Source organism: Opisthocomus hoazin, chromosome 3 (assembly GCF_030867145.1).
Source record: "Opisthocomus hoazin isolate bOpiHoa1 chromosome 3, bOpiHoa1.hap1, whole genome shotgun sequence".
Classification (NCBI taxonomy): domain Eukaryota; kingdom Metazoa; phylum Chordata; class Aves; order Opisthocomiformes; family Opisthocomidae; genus Opisthocomus; species Opisthocomus hoazin.
The window spans coordinates 37,868,033-37,893,109 of record NC_134416.1 but is presented as its reverse complement, the minus strand read 5'-3'; the positions used below and the strand labels follow the sequence as shown (position 1 = coordinate 37,893,109).

Below are 25,077 nucleotides of genomic sequence, written 5' to 3'. Positions count from 1 at the left end.
GCATATTTGAATTTGATTTTGTAGTCAAATCAAAATGACAGACAACATGGAGAAGAATTCACATTCTTCTTGAGATGTCTATGCTATCCTTTTCTAAGAGTAACTCCTTCTCTACTGATGCCAAGATGCGCATATTGAACCTGAACCTTGCACGAAACACAGAGGAAGACAGTGCTTCTACTTGAATTACTTTCCTCGTCTCCAGGTTCCCTTCAGATAGTGCTTAAATCGCCTAACAAAAGGATGGATTTTAATATGTTGAGACAAAATGAAATTAAATGTTGCCATTATTAAGAACGGGTTGCCACTCCTGCTGAATTGTTGAAGTATTACAGTTCTCTGCGTAGCTCCTGACTTCTAGACAGGCAGATCAAGCACTTTGTTCTACAGGAGAGGTGGAATTTAGTTTATGGTGGTAATTTACATTGGCTATGTGACCCCTGTCAGAAATGGAAAGAGAGATCAACTCTGCTGGAGACAGACCTTTTATGTTAGTATCTGTTTACAGCTGTATAGCTCTCAGGCAAAAGTTACATGATAAAGCCTCATCTTGACATGTAAGCTACCAAATTAAACTTCATTATTTCTGAAGACAACTAGGAAACATACAAGAGTTATTCCTGTGGAAGTGATTTAGTGATGTATACGATACTTCATTGCACACCATGCGTATTAAATCCCCTGTGCCTAACTCTTCTTTGCCACAGGTGCAAATTCAGAATACTTCAGCTGAAGCAAAACCAGTGCAAAACTGGCTGAGGGAGAGGAAAACTAAGCTGATGCTATATTTCAGCATTACTTTACTGAAAACACATCGAAACAGTTTTGCTGTGGCCAAAAGTAAGATACAGAATGCAAAATTCCTGTACTGTACAGAATAGAAATATTGAATTCACTCGGCCCTTCTTAAAGCTTTCTGGATTATCCCTGTCCCTTTTCCTCTCAACCCCCACAGTATGTGCCTACTAAATTGCTGGTGGCTCTCTGCCAGAAAAGCCATACTACTTACTTAGAAACCACAAGAGGCCCCTTCACATATACAATGGTTTAACTTTGATTAATTGAAGGAGGTATGAAGGTATGAAATTTGGCTTGCAAATATAAACTGAAGTTCTTTAAATGTCAGGGACTACTGTTATGACAAGGACTTATCAAGCTTCCACAACTGCGGTATCTGGTTGCAAGCTAGATATTCTGCTGAGTACGTGTTGTGGGAATGCGATGTGGAGAAATGGGGCAGAAAAGGTCAAGAGGATGATTCTGTACTGCAGATATGACATAGCAAAAGGGGCAAAATCTGTTGACCAAGAATAGTACATATCTTAGACCACATATGAAGAAATGGAAAAATGGCACTTTCTGAACTGCACAGCAAGTTTGTAGCCTTATTTTTAATGAGAACAATATTCATAAGGTTACACTTCGCTAATGTCCACTGGAATAAAGCAAGGCTAACAAGCTAAAAGAACAGCAGATATCCAGAGGAAAAATTATGATTATTATTACACGACACTACCATCTGCAATAGCAGATTTGATCCACACCCCCTTTAGAGTTCCACATTGAAATTGCAATAAATTCATAATTTTGGTATCTTTCTAGGCTTAATTTTCCTGAAGGAATTTCACAATGCAATTTTGGCCTCATCTAAATGCATCAAGGCCATTACTTTGTAATTTTTTAGACAACAGTCCTTTAACTATCTCTTACCCTGTTGAAGTTCTTCAGCTAAACCAAAATAAACACTTTCTATGTTAATGACATGAATATAAAACCCAAAAGACTGGACTTTGAATGGGGGACAGAATAAAACTCTTCTTTCATCAGACCTCTCCAGTTTAGAGATTTGTGCAGTCAGCAGAAACATTCCGATTTCTTCTGCATTTGGGATGCGTATGTGCAATTTCCCAGTAACTCTGTTTTGGTATTTATCAGTGCAGCTGCTACATTCTGAAACTCTCTGTTTTACTCCTTTCTTCTTCACATTTGATCTATGGTCTAAAGTTTGGGGGTTTTTGTCAGCTAAGAGGGTTAGGTATTTACCTATTTGAGCGGAATGTCCAAAATAGGCACTCCTAAAGAAATGGTAGTGGTTGAATAGCTATCAAATAGTCTGAACAGCAGCAGACGCTTCTAGGTTTTCGGCCAGCAGTACGTTGCAAATATTTCTGTTTATATGTCCATGCTACTATGACTAAGTATGGGAGGAATCTGAATGTCTATAAAACTGATTTAAGGATACCATATTGTCTAAGGTAGGGGAACATGAAGGCACAGCAAATACTTGATTCAGTATCTGCGATCAAGACGTGGTGACTGAAGGCTGGCCAAGGGCTCCAACAGCGATTACATGGCCAGATTCACAAAAACAATAATACTTTTCTAAAAGTTCCACAGTGCCTTAAGAGTGAAGAGTGCTTAACTCCAGCTCATCTCTGCAGTAACTCTGTGAGGCAGGTAAGGGCACTTTGTGGACAGACGTCAAATGACTCATCCAAATTCACTCAGCCCTGGCAGGAGTGAATGGCGGTGCTGGGACTACAACCCATCATTAAGGCCTCTGGCCTAACCACAGTTGGTCATTTTCCCTTTTCATATATTACGGAGGTTAAAAATAAAAGAGTTATGAAAATAATTACTATCTATGTCCAGGACCTAATTTTCAGACTTCTATTTTTTGTAATTAAGGGACACTCACAAATTAGCTCAGTGCATTTTAAGGATTAAACAGCAATGAAATTTCACTTACTAATATGCAGAATGTTTTATTTGGATAACATCTAAGTAGAGATTTTATAGAACAGCATTAGGATCTTGTTAGAAAATAATGGCCAGCATACAGATGTCTGTAGTAAGGGTTGTGCAAGTTTCTGTGCAAAATGCAAGACTCCAGCCTCAGACTATTATGAGTGATTTACACGAAATTCTCCTCCAAGATATGGCTACACAACACAAAGCAGTGCCACAACAAGATCCTGCCAGTAACTCTCAATGAGCCTGCTCATTTATTGGAAAAAGCATACAGCACTGCTAGTTTTTCTCTGGGCTGACTACACACACGGAGTACCTGAGATAAATCACGTGCCACCAGCTCAGGAATCCCAAACACAGCACTCTGTTGTGCTGTGTGGGCACTGCACGAAACCTCCGTGCGTAAAAACGCAAAGTGCATCCCGCGCATCAAAATAATGAAACAAATTCTAGAAGTCGTTTCTTCCACAAGAACATGCCATGGATTTACTCATACGTGTATGCTTTCATGTTTGACATTCACATGAGGTGCAACTGTATATCCTTTTCACAGATCACTCCCCTCAGGAACAAGCTGCATGGTATGAGCATGTATGGAGGGGGTACCGCTAACTGGCGTATGTAGATAGAAATGTATGCAAAGGTCTGAAACCATTTGACAACTATGTTGAAACTTGGCCCTCGTTTTTAATATTCTAAATTACTGAAGAGATGCAAATATTTTGATGTACATTTATAGCTTCACATAAAGGAAGATATTAGATGAATGAATACAATGTTACAACTGAATGTGGAATGGCATAGCCAAAATTCTCCACCTTATACGTTATTTTATAAAGGAAAAACTAAATTACGTGGCATAAAACTGCCTAAGAAATTACATTTAAGGTTACTTCTATCATAATGCTGCTCCACAAGCAGGAAATTTCCCATTTCGTTCGTATTTATATAAACAGGTCCCTTGAATCTAGCTTTACTGTAATACCCTTCCCTATGTGCAAGTGTTCTGATAGAAACTGTAAAAATATTGCAGGATTTGTCTTGCAATAAGCTATTTAACACACTGGATCCATATGCAATTTCAAATAATGGCCATAGTTGATCCGCATAAATTATTCAGTAAATACAAAGTCCCTAACTTCAAGAACAGGAGAGTCTGCTGGTCTTCAGCGGGCACTTCTGAATTTGAACATCTGTCCTTCTGTGTGAACAAGGGTTTACTGGTTCACAACTGAGGAAGGTGAGAGACCTGTTATACTACTACATAGTAGTTAAGCTTAACTATAATATACTAAACTACTGTTAGAAATTAGTTAACCATGCATTAACAACAGAGGGGAGCAAGAATAAAGGCTATTATTTTCACACACTGCTGCTTACACGTTCACAGTTTGAAATACAACTTTTGTCTGACCAAACACTTTCTTTCTTGACCACTGAATAACTTAAAAAAATAATATGAATTACTAAAAGAAAGAAGTAGTCTGTGACACTGGAGTTCATGTTTCCAAACCAAAGAGCACTCTGAGTCAAAGCATCAGCAGGAGTCTTAGAATGCTAGACAGAAATAAACTAGGTAATAAAATGCCATTATGTTCAGCAATGCACAAATCTTCTGGATTGACAAGCCCAGACTATTTTGTTAGAACAAAGGACGGTATTCCTTTAAATCTGCCCCTTAAGGGGAAAGCACCCAATTTAGTCCTGAATTTACAGAATAATTTCCAAGATTTTACATAGGTTGCTCTGGATTTACAGTGACAAGAAAATCCGAATGGGCTCAAAAAATCAGATGTTAAAACAGTAATTTTTAAAGTCTCATGAAACATTTTTTCTTCCTTTAGCTTCCCAGTGAAATGCTTGTCTTTTCCATATTTGTCTTTTATCTACCTATTTCTGTTGCTCATCTACTGCTGGCCATGTCATCTACTAAAAAAAACCCCATGAAACAATCATGTTGGTTTGAGCTCAAACTCTGTTTCATGCATATTTATTGGTGAAGAAATACTCCTGACGCAAAAATAAATTAAATATACTTGCTTATTTCAACCAGTTTCTCAAAGCCAATTTTAGCAGCTTTCACAGTATAGTATTCCAGTACTTCAAAGTGTGAATCCTTGTATTATCCACAGAGTTCTCCTAACAAATAATAGATTAGTCTCTTCAGACATGGAGGAGCATGAGAGAGACTCCGAATACCACTTTGCATACTTGATACCTGCTTTACAGTTCCATGTATTTTATTTGTGAGAGTGAAACAGGAATACAGTAAAAACAAAAAAATAAAATTGGGGGCAAAATCCTGCTGTAAGAACAAAGTCTTTTATGAAAAGTTGAAGCATAGATACAAAAAAAAAAGACCGAGATGAAAAAAAATTGTCCCAGATGAAAGAATAAGATATACAATTAAAAAAAATTCAAAAAAATCAGTTAAAAAGCGTTGAATCAAACTGTTTCCTGCAATGCTGGAGTTCCTTGATGTAGTGCGATTACTAAATATAGTATTTTACTAATCTCAGCAGGGAGTTGGCTAACTGCATGCCCGTCAGATGTTTTTAACGGTCACCCCCCATGGAACAAATCTAAGGAGTGCATGAAAAACACCCACATTTAAAAAAGCCCCCTTGCTAGATCATTAAGGAAAGATAAAGGCCTGTACATTCGGATGTGATATATAACACAATCATTGTGTCAAGAAAACATATGTTTGATTAGCGCGCCTCAGGTTCATTAATCGCTGTGTCTGCTTCACAGCAGTGGGCAAAGTTTCGACCGTTGCTACTGCACGGAGGGTAAAAACACTCGGTAGCTCATAGACTGACAGTTCAGCAGTAAATCTTGAGCTATTTCAACAGGCTCCTCTCTTACACAGTTTGAATAGCAGCTGTATCGTAGCCTTAAATCTTCATTAAAATACAGCCCTAGGGTTTAGACTAAGCAATAAGCCAACACTGTACCATAAATAGGGAACAACGAGCAGACTAAAGGCATTGTCACAGGGTACCGCGGCAGTATTTTACGTTCTTGACCATACTAAGGCAGATACTTGACATCTATAAAAACATGCAAAGTACAAATACCAGTGAAAAAAATTCCTTGATTCCATTCCCGAAAAGAAGACATAAAATATCTGCTGAATGCAAACAATTTTACCATCTGAGCCAAAGCAGCTTGCACGTCCCTTCTTTTCACGCGATTTAGCTACCCTCTCAATTCAGAGCTCCTGTTTCAGTGATGCAGGGGAGCTGGAAAGTCTGGCCATACATCATGCTCAGCCAAACAAGGGAGACCAAGCTTTGTCCTACCTCTGGATGTGATGTTTGTTTCTAATTTAGACAAAATCAGCTAATACTGCTGCTGTCGCAGCAGCATACAGTATAATCAGTAGAGTAAGCTGCTTACTGTTTACCTTCTGTCTGTTAAACGCTAACCCAGGTATTTATTTACAAAGACAGCCTTCCTGTGGAGCACGTGCAAAGCCAGCAACCATATTTTCAATGGCTGGCATTCAGGGGTGCAAAGAGACCTGTTTGTTTGACAGGGAAGCTGAAACCAGGAGATGGGACACGGCTTTCTATAAAAAATCGCATTTACGTTGAAGAGTACCTTGCTACGCTGTTCACTTCCTCTGTTCTAGAGCTAAGATATGCATTATTTTGTAGACATAGTAGAGAGTAGTTTAACTACAGTGATCTAAAACACTGAATACAAACTTCCCCCCAAAAAATAAGAAAAACATGATAAAAAAATAATAAATGAATTATTCAGAAATTAAAACACTGCAAAGCACTGCAAAATAATGTAAGTTATACCTGACATGGTTTCTGCACAAAAAACTTGTCTGCCTCTGATCTGTTCACCCATAATTACTCAGGTAAATGTTCAATTTTCAGGGAGAGGGGCTGAAAATAATTTTGTAATTCACAGTCAAAGAAAACATGAAAAACTGGCAACCCTAGGTGGGACGTGAGGCAGCTTGTGCTCTGCTAAGAAAGTACCCAGAGGACGAGGGTGGAATGGAGCATTTGTGGAGGAGCCTGTGTCTCAGCAAGCACCCTGAGCAGCTGACTAAAGGGAGAGAGGAGCTCAGCTAGTTTGGAGTGAGAAAATAGTTTGGGTTTAAAATCACTTTCTAGCAAAAGCACCAATGGAAATATGTTTTCATGTATACTCTTTTTCATTCTGAAGGTTGTCACTGAAGAGTGAAGCAAGCATTACGTATTCTCTGTTTACAGACTGGACGTGAGAGCCCCGAATGCTGCCCTGATGCAGAGGGAACAGGAGCCCTGTGAAACCACCAGTACAAAACCGGCTGCCTGAGCTAGCTGAGAAGGCTGATGCTGACACAGACACTAGTTTTGTGCCCTAACGTAGATACAGGGCAGCACGCGGAAAGAACCACCCTTCTTTAATTCAAACAAGAAACCATTATTTCACTTCTGAAAATTATCATGCTTCATCATGCTGAGAATTCTGAATGAGACTGAAGGAGACGACAGCCGAAAACACCTCTGAGAGCCTTGGCTTCAACTCTCAGTAATTCATCCCTTTTCTCCTTCCCCTGTCCTTATTGCTTCTCTTTTTAAGTGTTTTCGCTTGAGAGCCGAGTTCCCTTCTTATAATTAAAGCTAAACCCCAGTCTGGTACGAATTCACTGTCGCACCTTCACATTTTTGCCAGCTGAAACTTGCAGTCTTTCACAGTTTTGGCTGTATTCCAAGCCAAGGTCCGTAGCTAAGTTATCGAGTCACGTTAGGATTTACTTAGAAAGATTTTGGCAGGGAACGCGGCCTGGTGCATTTAGTGCTGGCTGCAGTATTTTGAGAGACCCTGACAGCTTTTCAACTTTCTCATATGTAAACCCCCTAAATCCTAAAGCTGGTCATGAAAATGTAATTCACATTTTTCCATGGACCAAGTTATGTGCAGGGATATGTGGGAGGATTTGAATGGTTATCTGCAAGTTGGTGGGGAGAAAAGCTAACCTGTTACCAAGGTGACACCCACACCCCACCTGGAGACCCACGCTGAGCCGTTGGCCAGTTATCCTCCATTTACCTTCTTTCACTTTAGAAACTGAAACAAAAAAGCAGCAGCTGGCTGCTTCCAGAGGCAAGAAGAGCAAAACTTCAGCAGCACTTGAACACAGGGCTTTCATCCTTGTAAGAGGGAGACAAGTAACAATGGGCAGAACGGAAGAAAGCTAGTTTAGACAGATTTCTGGCCAGAAGCCAGGTAGTGGGAAACCTCATGTTAGAAAATCTACTGTCCCTTGTAGCTAGATTTGGATTTTTTTTCCTAATTCTGCATACTCTTAAATTAATTCAGAAACACTCTTCCTGCAGGAAATATTACCTCCTGCAGTACGCTCTGTGCATGAATACACTAGGTTTCTAAACCTGCATACCTTTCCTTATGGAAACTGATATGAGAATGATCATTATGGTTATTTCTTTGCAGAATGACTACCACTATTTTGACTTCTTTTGAGGTCAATACGATAATATGGACTAGATGGACTACAGTCCACAGAACCATTTCTGAAATAAACGGAAAGTAATGCAATCAGTTCTTGTAGATCCACTCTGGGTCACTGCCATCAACTGTGGTACTGTCTACCTTCCCTCTGGAGCCAGTTGATTAAAAAAACTCCATTAACCAGATTCCAGTGAAGTCCAGGTGCTTTGCTTTTTACATTAAGCTCTCTCTCGAGCACTATTGTTATCGGGTTGTTCTGTTTTATCTCTTCCTCTATTTCACATTCCCAACGTGTTTTCTTGCTTTTGGCTAGTCATGTACAAGTTAGGGTTTGGAGAGCCTGAAGCCCTTACCTACATAACACAGCCATTTGATGTCAAGTTGATTTTCACTGTAGCAAGACACCTGCAAGTTTCTGAGAGCCAGGTAAGGACTCTCCATTAATGGATAGCCTGGTGATGTGCAAATCGGAGATGCCACTAAAATTATCAATAAAATCCTGACTGACTTGCTGCCTTTCCTTGGAGGAAACCTCTTTCCCTGTAAATACAACAAAAAGAAGTTGGCTTAAATAAAGGGAGAGGTTTTGTGGCAAGTAATAACATGATAAAAGGGTGTAAGTTTTCTTCAGAGCACAATGGCTGAAAGTTCACACGGATAAAAGGAGCTCTCCTATTTCCTGACTTCTGCCCAGTGCCACACTATTGTAAAGATGCCAATGAAGCATAAAAAGTTGTACTGGTTTTGACTGGAATGGAGCTAATTTTCTACATAGAAGCTTGCACAATGCTATGTTTTGGTTTTGCGACCAGAACAGTGTGGATAACACACGTTTTAGCTGCAGCTGAGCAGTGCTCACACAGCATCAAGGTCTTTTCTGCTTCTCATACCATCCTGTCAGCGAGTGGCTTGGGGGCGCACAAGAAGTTGTGGGGGGACGCAGCCGGGACAGCTGACCCCAGCTGACCAAAGGGATATATATCCCACACTGTATGATGTCACGCTCAGCATATAAAGCCGGGGGAAGAAGGAGGAAAGGGGAGGTTCAGAGTTATAGCATTTGTCTTCCCAAGTAATCACTACGCGTGATGGAGCCCTGCTTTCCTGGAGATCAGATTTCCGTCTGAACATGAGGAAGAACTTCTTCCCTCTGAGGGTGACGGACCACTGGAACAGGCTGCCCAGGGAGGTTGTAGAGTCTCTTTCTCTGGAGATATTCAAGACCTGCCCGGACAAGGTCCTCTGCAGCCTGCTGTAGGTGACCCTGCTTCGGCAGAAGGGTTGGACTAGATGACCCACAGAGGTCCGTTCCAACCCTGAACATTCTGTGATCCTGTGATTCTGAGATGGCTGCACACCTGCCTGCCAACAGGAAGCAGTGAATGAATTCCTTGTTTTGCTTTGCTTGTGCGCACAGCTTTACCTATTAAGCTGTCTTTATCTCAGCCCTCGAGTTTTCGCAGTTTTACTCTTCTGGTTCCCTCTCCCATCCCACTGGAGGGGAGTGAGAGAGTGGCTGTGTGGGGCTCAGCTGCCCACCAGGGTTAACCCGTAGCAGTCCCTTTTGGCACCCACTGTGGGGCACGAGGGGTTGGAGATAACAACAGATTTGATCAGAGTATGCTAGACCAAATTTATAGCCTGCTAAGTGGCAGGCTCCTGTGCTTGCCATGAGGCTTGCTTGCTTCCCTGTAGATGAGAGCCTTGTGCTTGTTTGTGGCTGTTTTTGCTTCTGCTGTTCCCTGTTCTCCTTATCATCCCGTTCTGCTCTGCCTGGGGACACGGTGGTAACAGGAACGGGCTGGCAGATAGCCAGGGCATTGCTGCTGCTCCTGTGCTGCTGTACTGGAGCAGGCACATCCAGAAGCATATGTGGCCGTGGAGTACACCACGCCACAGCAGGTACTCCCCTGGAGGCACTGTGGTCTATGGGTTAGGTCAAGCTGGAGGAGGTACCTACCCAAGGGATTGCAGCCTGTGGACAAGCCCACACTGGAGCACATACCCCTGAACAGAGAGTGGGCCTGTGGACAAGCCCATGCTGGAGAAGGACCAAGGGGAGGAGTTCGTTGTAATGCTAAACCCTACAGCTTAGTCCAAAGGGACCAAGGGTGAAGACTGCAACACATTTACGTTTAAATTGTTGTAAACCAGGATCTGAGTTGTATGTTATATCAAGTAGTGTAGCAGGTACCATCTGAACCAACGGATCACACGCCTCAGAAGACGTGAAAGTGCAGCAGTGACTCAAGCTGAGCTAACTTTGGTGCCCGATAATGCCACACAACACACCCCTTCTCTTCTCCTGAGTATCTGTCATAACAGATGGAGCAAATAGGGACTAAAAGGGCTCCATGGATTTACTGCAGACTTTTTAAAGGGATGGCCCATAGACTAAAGGAATGATATCCGTGTATGTATCAAAGGATGGGAAGGATGGTGGGGGTTAATGAAGATCTGTTGGATAGTGTGTGGCCTGAGCATGATGTAAATGGTATGGAATCAGCGGTAGAGGTTATACTGGTTTTGGCTGGGATGGAGCTAATTTTCTTCATAGAAGCTTGTATAGTATTAAGTTTCGGATCTGTGACAAAAACAGTGTTGATAACACACCAATGTCTTAGCTATTGCTGAGCAGTGCTCGCACAGCGTCAAGGCCTTTTCTGCTCCTCACCCCACCAACGAGTAGGCTGGGGACAGGCAAGAAGCTGGGAGGGGACACAGTGAGGACAGCTGACCCAACTGACCAAAGGGACATCCCACACCTATGACATCCCGCTCATCAATAAAGGCTACAGAAAGAAGGAGGAAGGGGGGACGTTCAGTGTTGTGGCAGCTGTCTTCCCAAGTAACTGTTACGTGTGATGGAGCCCTGCTTTCCTGGAGATGGCTGCACAACTGCCTGCCGACGGCAAGCAGTGAATGAATCCCTTATTTTGCTTTGGTTGCAGGCCCGGCTTTTGTCTTTATCTCAGCCCATGAGTCTCCTCACTCATGCCCTTCTGATTCTTTCCCTCATCCCGCTGGGGGGGAGTGAGCGAGCAGCTGTGTGGGGCTTAAGCTGTCCACTGGGGTTAACCCACAACAAAAGTCTATAGTCATTTGAAAACCAGGCAATAGTGCGGTAATTGGTGGAAGCGCAAACTTCACATTAGGAAAAAAAGGTATCCAGAAGAGAGAGAAGCTGAGATAATGAGGACTTTGTCAACCACTTCTAAAGGTGTTTATACTCCCTGTGGGAAAGAGACAAACATTGCTGTTGAGATTATTGCACTGGCCACTGAGCATGACATAGTGCAAACACACAGGAAGAGAACACCCTTCTGCAAAAGGCCAGATTTCAATGCTTTCAGTGATGAGAGATAACATAATTCCTCACCTCATTTTACAGAAACCAGTGTGACCAACAAGAAGGTACAGTGCTAGTAAACTTGACTACAACCCAAGGCACCGGGACAAGAACCAAAAGCCCAATTCCACCGCTCGCTTTGCGGAAGCAGGTATTGATAATACATGGCAGCACAGTCACTCTCAAGCTACTTCAAGGGGTTTCACAAGTACTTATTTTCAAACACAAATGTCATTAATTCCCCCTGCCCTTTGAGTGTTAACATCAAGGCAAAACAGCTGATCACAATTCCCTCTGGGCCTGACTGTACAATACTATTTTAGAACAATTTCACTCATATTTGCAGTCTTGTCAGTCCTGCTGGGAAAAGTCTCCAGTGCCTTGAGGGGGAGGCTAGATGCACAGTTACATACATAGAATTATAGAGGGTTTGGACCCCAAATGTGGATGAAGCAGTATTTGCTTTAACAGCCTTATTTCAAAAGTATTATCTAACATTATTCTACAAACACTTTCATTTTTTAATATCTTAATTTTTCCTGATTTTTGAAGGTAAGATCTTCTTCAAAGAAGCATTTATATAAAAACAGTTTGCTGACATAGCCTTCAAATCTGTTTTACATTAATGATGCCAGGAAGCCTGCAGTTACAATTCCAAAAGCTTCCTTTAATTATTGTTTGTTTTTTCTAATTCGAATGAGTAATGAGACTTCTGCACTCCCCAGATCTGGATCTAGCCCATTTGCTGGGATTTCAGCCCCAGGCTGAGTGGCCACAAACCTTCCTGCAGCTGACATATTCAAGGACAGAGCAGTATCATCTGCATTTACCTTCTGGTTTCTAGTACTCGCTACACTTTCCCTCATTGGCTTTAGCTGGAGACTTGCTAAAACATAACTTTTGATTCATTCATCTGCAGGGAACCTTGAAATACACTCTGTCTGATGACTGACACTATAATTACAACGATATTAATTATAATAGATTCAGTACATAGAACCACTCCCCCCAAAACATAGTAAAATTTTGCGCTTTGTTTCTCAAAAGTGATTTGAGGGAATCTGAGGAAAATCACATCAGCCATTCATGACTTATAACAGATGGTTTGGTTTTTATTCTGTTTACCACAGCCTAGCTCCATTTCACCCCTAAATAAACGATCACTCAAACACAGTCACCACAAAATGATTAAACTTACAACTAAAAGTGTTTCTGTGTAGGCTCAGTAGGTAACTGCTGAGGAAGACTGGAGATGAATGACATTGGGGGGGGGGAGGGCACTTTACGCAAAGCAGTGAGCCACGAGAAAGGCCAAAAGAAGCAAAGAGAAGTTGCTGGTTTCTGTCCTGAAAAAGGAATGGAAATGAAAACAACAACAACAGAAAAGAAGATGGTCTGTATTAAAAACTGAGACAGGACATTTGGGATGGGAAGGTAGTCTCTAGCCCATCAGAGACAGGAAATGCCCACTGATTTTCTGGGAAACCACAGAAGTTTCATTTTAACGTGCTGCTTCAAAGCCCTCTGTTGAAGCTTCCACCTCCATCACAGCATTCTCGTTAGTCTGTTTTCATTTCTTCCTATTGGCCTCCTCAGCAGGGAGATTCTGATGAGAATGAGATGCCATACTGAGCATTTCTCAGAATGCTTTCACCTTACTTCTACTCACCAAAATAATAAAAAGGTCTCATAATTCCCTTCACTGTAGCTATCTGAATCTGGGCTCAATGGGGAATGCTTGGGCGTTTTTTCCTGCTTGTTTTTTGCCCTAACTTTGCAATCCATACCAATGAATTCTTACAATTTTCAAAGCTAATTCAGAGATTTGTGTTCTTCAAGAGCTCAAAAGACTGGTAAATGTCTTGCTGTACCTTCTTCTCCTTCTTATTTATCATGGCTTTTTTTGTGAATGTGAGAAGTTTATGGAAAATTTTGAAGTGCAGTCCCATTGCCCAAATCCATAACCGATGTGTCACTCTTTTGCCTTCAGAGATAAAACAATTTGTATAAGTAAACGATCTGGCGTTAGTTTTCCTGTCCTAAGCTATACCAAAGATCATCAGAAATAAATATCCTGGTGTTCTGGCAAAGACCGATGCAATTTCAACTGAAAAAAAATCCTGCTTGCTGTGGGAAGAGAAAAAGATAGACTGAAAAGGGAAAAGATGTTGCTTTTATTGAGGTAACAACCAGCTTCAGAGGTAAGAAAGAAGGGAAATTGCTAACATCAAGATTCCCAGGGAGCTCTTGCAAATGAAGTATGCATATCTCACTGGGTCATGTAATGAACAAGAACTAATGAAAGGAGAGCTGCTTCCACCTGGGGAAGTCCAATGAATTTTCATTTAAGTAAGCAAAATTTCTTAATTATGACCTGCTCTGGAAAAGAGCTTTTGAATTGAAATTGTTATTTCAGGCATCATCAACGAGTTGGCATACTTGGACACAAAATGTTAATGAAGGAAGCTAAAGGCAATTGCATTAAAATTCAAGACACAAAAGCTGTGATGATAATAATTTATATCCCAATTATTTCCTTCAGGCTTAACGCTGAATCATTTCTTTTGCATTAAACATTCCCACTGAACTCAGATCCGATTTTCACGGCTGTGTCTAGGAGGTTTGCTGTAAAAATGGTTTCAGGCCCAAACTCTTCAGCATCAAAAAGACCAAGAACTCTTTAACTATCAAGAACACTGGCAACGGGTTCTGACAGCGAGTTTAATATTGGTCAAAGAGATCTTGGGTGAAAGCAGGGTTGGGGTTCACAAACCTTGGCAGCCTCAGGCTGGACGGACGCAAGGGTGACCCACCGTCCTTCCCTCGGGGAGCCAGGCACCGGTTCTGCAGCGCCGCACTCGTGAGCAGCTGCAAATCAGCCCGAGGGCGACCAGCAAACGGCCACAGCATGGCCTGGGCTACGACCGACGGTGGCTTCACATCCTACGCCGAGGCTGGAAGGCCAGACTTGCCCCTTTTCGCTCTTTCTGCCAGTGACTACGTCCTTCAGCAAAAGCGGCGAGCAGAGACCAAGGAAAGCAACGTTACCATGCGCAGCAGCACAACGACCCTCAGCACGTGAGGACGCGTCTGCATCAGACAAGGCGGTGGAGGGCAGAAGTCCCACGGGAGTGACTGACTTCAGGCAGCGAGTTCACGGCAAATTTGCAAAACACCACGCAGGGTGCCCAGGCTCACAAGCAACCTGGAAGTTGAGTATCTAATCTGCACGGGCATTTATGAATATCCCAAGCATCATCTACCTTTTTAGACGATTTTGCACCTCTAAATGACTTGCTATGAGCATCCATAGTGCCCGTGACAATTTGGAAAATGGCATTCAGGTGCTTTTTAAAGTTTGACCTACTCCAAGAAATTCACAGTTAGGTACAGGTCAGACCAAAACCACAGCGCTTTCCATGACATTCACCGGGGGCTGAACTTCCCTGAAATTTTCCTCAGGCCCGTATGTCAGTAGGGAGATCCAAGCACTCCTGGGCTGATTTCCAAATCCACCCTCCAGCAAAGCGAAACGAGTGTTTGTTTTGTTTAAAGCCAGCGTAGCGAAAGGTTTGAGCTCAGTGTCAACCCACGTACAAAGTGTGGAAATGGAGTTCAGGCCCACCTCTGCCGACAACTCACAGCCACGCGCTGAGACATAGGGGCCACAAGAAAACCTGACTCTAGAGCCCAGCAGGACTTCTCCGGTCTTTGCAGTCACTCAAACACATGTGCCTTTGCTACTGGCTGGGGAAACGAGAAACATTTAGAAATGCCCAACGATAAAACATTTAAACCTTTCAATGCATAAAATGGAATGGTTAACCACTAAACAAATGCGGGGGGGGGGGGCGGGGGGGGGAATATAAATCGTGTAACCATTGCAATGAAAGGAATACATCACATAGAAACTAAATCCTGTGTGAGGGTTTATTTATTATTAGCCACTACGGAGAAAAAGTTCAGATCTCTATGTCCTGCCAATGTAGGAAGCCAGGTATGGCCGCGGCCACGTACCGGGACTGACTGTGGGCACTCAGTCATGGCTTTTTAAATTTTACGATCTTTGCTTCATGGAAACTCCCTGGGGAAACTCCCTGGGGAATTTCCTACTGGACTACCTGCAACTCGTGTTTTGCCTCATTAAAAACTGGACGCTCAAATTATTCATGTGTAAACAGCTTCTCTAAATGTTTCCATCTAAACAAATTCTCATCATAATTTACTGCACTTAAACAGTCAGCAAAAATAACTGTAACTTTCCGAATCTAGTTACAAAACAATGGCCCAAATACCACAGTTGCTTAAAAATAACAACTTTACCAAAGTTGAATTTTCCTTTAAACAATCTCCGGGCAGAGTCTGCAAAACAATTAACTGGTAGATCATATTCATAAATACAAAGCAAGCACTAAAAATGCTTTATTCAGAGTTTGTAAAGGCTTGCTTGAAGTACTTGTGTTTAATTATCACTGGTAATTTGAAGCCTGAGCCTTGAAAGTATCGAAGCTAAACACCTGTTCTTCAGTGACACTGAGCTGCTGCTTATCAATTACAAATATCTTTAGAATAGTGAGCCATAAAACATAAAAATGTAATTTTTTAGTACTTTTTCATACATTGTTTCCAATAAGTTAATATTAAGGGCTTACAATAGAGCATGGCTGAGATCATTTACAAACAGTTTAGAAGAATTTAAATTAAATAACCACATTTTAAAGATGTGTCCCCTGCAGCTAAAGAAGTTCAAAAAAACCATTCAAATAAGCAAATAACATTTTTTTACATTTACAAATGAAACATCATATGAGTATTTATTGATTTTTTTAAAAATCCAAAAATACATTGTAACAGAACAGAATGTATACGTTCTTCAATGAAAGACAAAACTATGGTTATCATCCGGACCAGAATACAAATACATGCTAACAATTTAAAAATCATTTTGGGTCATTCAGGAAACATGAAACAAGCTAGCTGTTTGCAAATGCAGTAGTTTTCTACTTAGTAAATGTGCCTGAGAAAGTTAACCTGTAAAGAAATCGGCTTTTAAACTCTTCAACACAAAGAGCTTTCTAGGCTGAAATAGTGAAGAGACCTGGGATCTGCACGTGACAGGCCACTAAGCCATTTCCCACAGAGATTCTGTTCACTGCTCCGGCTCGGCTCAGCCACCCAGCAGTGGCAGAGTTTCACATCACTATCAGGCTTATTCAAGCGAGGTGTTATAAAGCATGCTAAGATGATGTAAAACCATCAGTTACATACACAGCAGATAGATGTTAACAATTGAGATTCTCTACCAAACTCCTTGGTTTGTATCAGGGCCAAATAAAAAGTAGTAGTCTAGTTTTGGGATGAAACGATTATATTTTTCGGCTTAAGGTAAGACCCTTTAAAAACAATTTCTACATAGGCATCTAGAATCAAAGCATGAAAAAAAACCCAGGACAAACACAACTAATCAATTTACAGTAACCACATTCTGTAGGCAAGTAGGAATCAAAACAGTGACATAAATTGTGCATCAGTTCTATGAAAATAAGTGTTACTAGTAGACACAAGCAATCTGACAAGATGTGAAACCGAGCAGTGAAAACTTCACAGATTGAATTTCTTTTCATTAGAATTCATCTGTTTCTACCGCAGGCAGGTAACAAATGGAACTCAGGAAAACTGAATTCTTATTAGCAGCTTAACTTTACTACGGTGAGGCTTAGACTTTTATCATTTCTTGCATTAAGAGACATTCAAACTAATGAATCAAAAATGACATTTTAAAAATGAAGACCAAGAGAAAGCTGAATGTACATTTGAGACAGAAACAGTGTTAGGTCAAATCCACAAGTGGTGACATCTGATGTACGCAAATGTAATTTAACTATGCTGCTTATGCCAACAGAACATCTGATACTATTTCTTAAATTCTAGCAGCCTCTTTTAAACCACTTCCAACAACTGCATACTTTGTAAATTACATGGGCTTTGATAAAAAAAAAAATCCTTATCAGGCATGCAAAAATTTTAACAGAAACCTCCCATTTCCAGAATTTGGTTACATGATCAAATTACATACACTAGAGCATACGAAATCAACTTTTCAAACGAAACAAATTCACAACACTGAAAAAAAAACCCACCCAAAACCAAAAACCTATGACAGGAAAAAGAATATTTCTACATAGCTGGTCCTATCCTCCAATGGTGCAACACAGTAAAATGAGCTACTATCCATGCACGTGTGTAATTTTGCATGTAACAGTGATCAGGAAGAGGCTTCCTTTCCCCATCTTCCAGACTGCAGAAATGACTGGATGTACTACAGAGGCTGCCCCTGTCCTATGAAATGTGGGGTGTCTGCCATTGCTGGATACAGGTCATCAGTGCTGAGGGACTCCTGCGCTGACCCAGCGCGGCACATCTTACATTCTCTAGTATTGACTGTGATGTCAAAAAACATTCTGCAATGCTCTGACACCAGGTCTGCTCCTAGGCTGCACCTTCTGAACAAAACGTTGTTCTGCAGGCTACAACTAGGAGGTGCAGGGTGGGAAGCAGAGTAACGGCTTTAACGACACAGCCCAGAAGACAAACACAAAGTTAAGATGGTGCGTCAGTATCTTCTGGATCAGAGTCAAAGAGCGAAACCAATGCCAGAGCAGCATGTAAAGCTTCTAATGTCAAGAGGTGAATACTCTCAAAGAAGTGCAAGTAAAAAGCACAATCTAAGCCTGTAATTATCTAAACAGAATAAACAAAGGAGACAAAGATGGCCTGCAGTAAGGTGAATGGAAGGAAGGAACAAAAAAAAAAGAGAAGGAGGGACATGTAAATCGGTGCAGGGTTGTAACTCCTGGACCCAGAAACTGCCTTGGACACCAGCTAATTTTACAAGATAAGTTACATGCATGCCCACTTTCAAGAGAGCAAGAGTGAAACCTTGATGACAATGCTATGATTCTGGCTGAAGAGCTTCATTTTCCCCCTCCCATACCTGAAAGCCTTGAATCCTTGCCAAATACTCCAGCTGTTTTGAAGGCTGCACTGCGGAACAGGGGGAAGCAGGAGATATTCCTTTTAGACCTATGGCTTCAGCAGTTGGTGACGTTCCATTCATGAGAAGTTCCCTGGCAATCGTAGCTGTGCTATTTGTTGTAGGGGATATGCTGAAGAAAGAGCTAGAAGTCTGGCTCATTTCTTTGGATGACAAATAGCTTACAGTGGTACCAGGGGCTGATTTGTTGCGGCTTGCTTCCATCTCTTGATAAACATCAGGAGAGAGATGGAGTATTCCCTTTGGTGCTGAAAGTAAAAGCAAAGATCATTCTCATTACTCTAGAATGGGTTTGACATGCAGACTATTTTCATTAGCATACTTTGCACTGGAAAACAAAGTAAGCATTTAAAAGCAGTATCTTTTTTTCCACAGTAACTGTAAATGAAATTGCATAATTTATTTAGAAACAAAGCAGATCTCAAGTGGCGCTCTTCCTCCTCTTCCCCCACTCTTTCTAAGAATGTACAAACCTAGACTTTACAACTGTGCCTAGCACAGAACACACAACGTGAACAAATAAGGTTTGCAGATCTACAAACCACGAGGAACAACTGCTACATCAAAATAGCAGCACAATCGTTATTTCACTACAGTCTTCTGCCTCCTACCTGATACAGTAATTTAGGCCGTAATTTCGCAAATAATTTAAACTAGCCTATGTCGGCACTGTTGCCACCAAAAGGAGTTCTTTTCTCTCCCACCTACAGCTGCTGTTTGTGCTCTCCAGCTGCTCAACCGCTTGCGCCAGCACCAGCACCTGTAGGACCATGCAGTGATGCTCATGAGAAGGAGCTGCTGGAGGCAAAAGCAGGGCAGGACAGCTTCTTGTGGTAGCAGCAATGCCTCAAGTGCTGGCTTAAAGCATTTGCTGAATTACAATGGCAGCCTGTGCTTAAATAACCTTAAATTGCCCTGCAGCCACATCGTTACTGCGTAATGACTCTTATGTGACTGACTGCTCTTCAGTGAAGAGGATTTTATTTATTTATTTAGCTGCATACGGCATCCTATAGTTTGCAGATAGATACTTGCCTTGGACAATATTCATATCGAACAAGCAAGGCATGTATGTGTCATCATCAGTATCAACAGGTGTTATAGTAAACATTAAAAAGATCTAAATTTATTAATCTGAATGACTTTTATATATTTCTAGTGACATGTAAATTAGAGATAGTTTGTCTACATTTCAAAATTTTTAATATATTATTAGAAAATACCTCAACCCTAAACCTGCTTGAAAACAGGAGTACAAACTGGACCAGTTTTGCCGATACTCCTGTGCATGGAAATGTGTAGAATTAAGGTTGAACTTTGCTAGTTGTCATATACAGCAAAGCATTTGTTGGAACCATGAGTACCAAGTTTTCTGATGTAAGAGGAAAATCTCCTTCTTATTATTAATAAATTGAAAAATGAGCTTGAAACATGTAATTTCATCTTAATAGCATACTTCAATCTTCTAGCATATATCTGAAAACAACATTGAACCTGAGCCATATGGCATTTCATTTTAGCGATGATAAACCTGTTTGTTAACTGATTTAGCAATCCCAAGAGAAATCAAAGGGTTCAATGCTTAATTCATTTGTAGTACATATTAAATTCACCTCAGAATATAGAATAAATTCAAAGAGTAGAAGAAAATTAATTTCCAGTTTCCTAGAAACGATTCCTCTAATGCAAGTAGTGCAAGTAGTATTTTTAAATAAAATGTCTACCACAAGGACAAGACTCAAAAAATATTACAAGTGATTAATATCCTCATTTTCAACTACATGGTGCAAATGGAACTTCCTCACTACTGACTCAGCAAACTGCTTACTGGTGAATCTTTTGATCAATTTACTCACACATTTGGCTTTTAAATTCGTATTGCTTTCAGAGAGTGAGAACATCAGCTTACACCATTCATAAAGACGTATCTGTTATTCACCCGATTGCTCTCCCCACTGCCATCGCAGGGATGTGGAACCTGGTTGGACCCTGAACTCTAATGCCAGAGGTGTCAGTCTTAACAACTGGTCCAAAGTCAGTGCATCCCGCACTGAACTCTAGAGCTAAGCACAAATTCAAGACCTTGCTACTGGGAAAGATGGAGGAGAGGGTCCCTAAACTTTCTTTTTCTCCTTTTGGGACAACTTAGAATATAACCTTATAGGTAACAACAACTGTGTAAACACACAGCATTATTTTATAGTGCATAATCACTATACGATAGAGTGATTCTATACCCTTCTGAGTCTATAACCTCCAAGGCCTATCACTGCTCATATTTTTAAATAGTCTTATACAAGAGATAGCATGAATGAAAACTAAAATAGATAATGCAGACATTGATAGTTAATGTTAGGTTACAAAAACCAAACAGCATGCAGGGATGCAATGAGGAAGGCTAAAGTCCACCTGGAATTGAATCTGGCAAGGGATGTCAAAGACAACAAGAAGGATTTCTACAAGTACATCAGCAGCAAACGGAAGACTAGGGATAAGGTGGGTGCCCTGGTGACAGAGGATACACAGAAGGCAGAGCTACTGAATGCCTTCTTTGCTTGAGTCTTTAGTGCTAAGACTGGCCCTCAGGAATCCCAGGCCCCGGAGGCAAGAGAGAAAGCCTGGGAAAAGGATGATCTTCCCTTGGTCGAGGAGGACTGTGTGAGGGATCACTTCAGCAATCTGGACGCCCACAAATGCATGGACCCCGATGGAATGCACCCACAAGTGCTGAGTGAACTGGTGGATGTCATTGCTGAGCCACTCTCCATCATCTTTGAAAGGTCCTGGAGGACAGGAGAGGTGCCCGAGGACTGGAGAAAAGCCAGTGTCACTCCAGTCTTCAAAAAGGGCAAGAAGGAGGACCCAGGGAACTACAGGCTGGACAGCCTCACCTCCATCCCGGGAAAGGTCATGGAGCAGCTCATTCTGAAGGTCATCATTAAGCAAGTGGAGGAAAAGAAGGTTATCAGGAGTAGTCAGCATGGATTCACCAAGGGGAAATCATGCCTGACCAATCTGATAGCTTTCTACGATGGCATGACTGGCTGGGTAGATGAGGGGAGAGCCGTGGATGTTGTCTACCTCGACTTCAGCAAGGCTTTTGACACGGTCTCCCGTAACACCCTCCTAGGGAAGCTGAGGAAGTATGGGCTGGATGAGTGGTCGGTGAAGTGTATTGAGAACTGGCTGAATAGCAGAGCTCAGAGGGTTGTCATCAGAGGCGGTGAGTCTAGCTGGAGGCCGGTAACTAGTGGTGTCCCCCAGGGGTCAGTACTGGGCCCAGTCTTGTTTAACTTCTTCATCAACGATCTGGATGAAGAGTTAGAGTGCACCCTCAGCAAGTTTGCTGATGACAGAAAACTGGGAGGAGTGGTGGATACACCAGAAGGCTGAGCTGCCATTCAGCGATACCTCGACAGGCTGGAGAGTTGGGCAGAGAGAAACCTGATGAGGTTCAACAAGGGCAAGTGCAGGGTCCCACATCTGGGGAAGAACAACCCCATGCATCAGTACAGGACAGGGGCTGAACTGGAGCGCAGCTCTGCAGAGAGGAACCTGGGTGTCCTGTTGTATGACAAGTTGACCATGAGCCAGCAGTGTGCCCTGGCTACCAAGAAGGCCAATGGCATCCTAGGGTGCATTAAGAAGAGTGTGGCCAGCAGGTCGAGGGAGGTTCTCCTCCCCCTCTACTCTGCCCTAGTGAGGCCTCATCTGGAGTACTGCGTCCAGGTCTGGGCTCCCCAGTTCAAGAAAGATGAGGAGCTACTGGAGAGAGTCCAGCGGAGGGCTACAAAGACGATGAGGGGACTGGAGCATCTCTCCTATGAGGAAAGGCTGAGGGAGCTGGACTTGTTTAGCCTGAAGAAGAGAAGGCTGAGAGGGGACCTTGTAAATGCTTATAAATATGATAAGGGTGGGTGTCAGGAGAAAGGGGCCAGACTCTTTTCAGTGGTGCCCAGTAACAGGACAAGGGGCACCGGGGACAAACTGAAGCATAAGAAGTTCCAGCTGAACATGAGGAAGAACTTCTTCACTTCGAAGGTGGCAGAGCACTGGAACAGGCTGCCCAGAGGGGTTGTGGATTCTCCTTCTCTGGAGATATTCAAGACCCGCCTGGACAAGTTCCTGTGCAGCGTGCTGTAGGTGACCCTGCTTCGGCAGGAGGGTTGGACTAGATGACCCACAGAGGTCCCTTCCAACCCCTAACATTCTGTGATTCTGTAACAGCAATAACAATATCAAGTGCCAGGTGTTCACCACCCTCTAAGACTTGCCCACTGCAAATCTGATTTCCTACAAATATCTGAGAAACAGAAAGAAAAACTGAGGAAAAGGTAAAACAATATACTTGTTTGGAAATAATATATTAGTCCCCCCAAAATCAATTTTAGAAAAACATAGTACAATGTTAACTTAAAAAACGTTTAAAGAAGTTTAAAACCAAGTTCAGTGCCGCAGATGTCTGTTCCATTGATGTAATATTACTTAAAACAAACATTTTACATGCTTTCTCAGCCATTTCACTGTTTTTACATGATCCACCCAAATATCTAACTGCTGTCTGGAACAATGGTTTGGAATATTTCCAGATTACTAAGCTTTGTAAATGTTAAAATAACTAATATGCAGCATATGATGAATAAAAAGATATTGAGCAGAGTGTAGCAAATGCTCCTAAAGTACTCACTTTACTCTAATGGCGATGTTGAATTAATAATAGTACTTTTACACTTATGCAACACCTTTCTGCTAAAGACTTCAAAGTGCTTTATAAGCAATAATTAATTTAAATCATACATTGGCTCTGAGAGGCAGATATTATATTACCATCATTATCTCTGGAAACAAAGTAATGTAATATTCCAGACATTACATTAATATAGTTGCAAGCTATTAACTTTTTATATTCGGGGCCTACGTTTCATGAAGCTTCTTACAAACTTGTTTTAAAAAAGCCAATAAAAACTTGGTCTCTTTGCACTTTATCAAGAATATATTAATTGTAACTCGTTATGTATTTTTAATATATTCTTGAGGATTTTTTAAATAGCATTCCTCACTGATGTCTGCTTACTTCAACTTTGTTGAAATGCAGAAGAGTGTATGTATATATACATACAACAGTTTAGTTACAGTAGTAGGGATGTTATCACAAGACAAGGAGTCTCACATCAACACAGAAGTGAGTGTAAGAACAAAAGAACTCTTCAGAAATTACCTTAATTAGTCTTCAAACAAGCACTTTAATAAAAAATATGGGAGAAAGAAATACTCTCCTCTAACACCTTTATGCATTGTGCTGCCATTCAGCGTGACCTGGACAGGCTGGAGAGTTGGGTGCAGAGGAACCTGATGAGGTTCAACAAAGGCAAATGCAGGGTCCTGCACCTGGGGAGGAACAACCCCAGGCACCAGTACAGGCTTGGGGTGCATCTGCTGCAGAACAGCTCTGCAGAGAGGGACCTGGGTGTCCTGGTGGACGACAGGTTGACCAGGAGCCAGCACTGTGCCCTTGCTGCCAAGAAGGCCAATGGCATCCTGGGGTGCATTAGGAGGAGTGTGGCCAGCAGGTGGAGAGAGGTTCTCCTTCCCCTCTACACTGCCCTGGTGAGGCCTCATCTGGAGTACTCTGTCCAGTTCTGGGCTCCCCACTTCAAGAAAGATGAGGAGCTACTGGAGAGAGTCCAGCAGAGGGCTACGAGGATGGTGAGGGGATTGGAGCATCTCTCCTACGAGGAGAGGCTGAGGGAGCTGGGCTTGTTCAGCCTGAAGAAGAGAAGGCTGCGAGGGGACCTAATTTATGCTTTTTAATATCTCAAGGGTAGATGTCAGGAGGATGCGGCCAAACTCTTTTCAGTAGTGCCCAGCAACAGGACAAGGGGCAATGGGCACAAACTGAAGCACAGGAAGTTCCATCTGAACATAAGGAAGAACTTCTTCCCTCTGAGGGTGACGGAGCACTGGAACAGGCTGCCCAGAGGGGCTGTGGATTCTCCTTCTCTGGAGATATTCAAGACCCGCCTGGACGAGGTCCTGTGCAGCCTGCTGTAGGTGACTCTGCTTTGGCAGGGGGGTTGGACTAGGTGATCTCCAGAGGTCCCTTCCAACCCCGAACATTCTGTGATTCTGTGATGCATTGCAGGAGAACATCACTAGGTGAATATTTTCATATTTTTGTTAGTCTTTCAGCTAAAAAAAAATTGATCTTTGTGTCCATTAAATATTTATCCCATACTAACTTCATCGTAGTCCAAAGGTAACATCGTAATTATTAGGAGTCACAGAATCTATAAGACCAACAACACTGCACCTTCTGCTGGACATTAACTTAGAGGTACATTCATGAAACATGTTAAAATAATTTCCATTTATATTATTTAAACCTGTCGGCAAATGTGCTACGAAAATAAGCAGGCTAGCTATGCAATGTAATCACTAATATTTG

At 41.9% G+C, this 25,077-nt stretch overlaps 1 protein-coding gene across 3 annotated transcripts in view; it reads right to left on the bottom strand.

The window, feature by feature from the left end:
• The window catches only part of STAU2 (staufen double-stranded RNA binding protein 2), a 180,027-nt gene that overhangs the window by 64,408 nt on the left and 90,542 nt on the right, over window positions 1-25,077 (bottom strand). For all 3 annotated transcript variants that reach the window (XM_075416003.1, XM_075416004.1, XM_075416005.1), the window contains exon 12: window positions 18,573-18,880. In XM_075416003.1, the coding sequence (XP_075272118.1) occupies window positions 18,573-18,880 (308 nt within the window). The remainder of the gene's footprint in view (window positions 1-18,572; window positions 18,881-25,077) is intronic.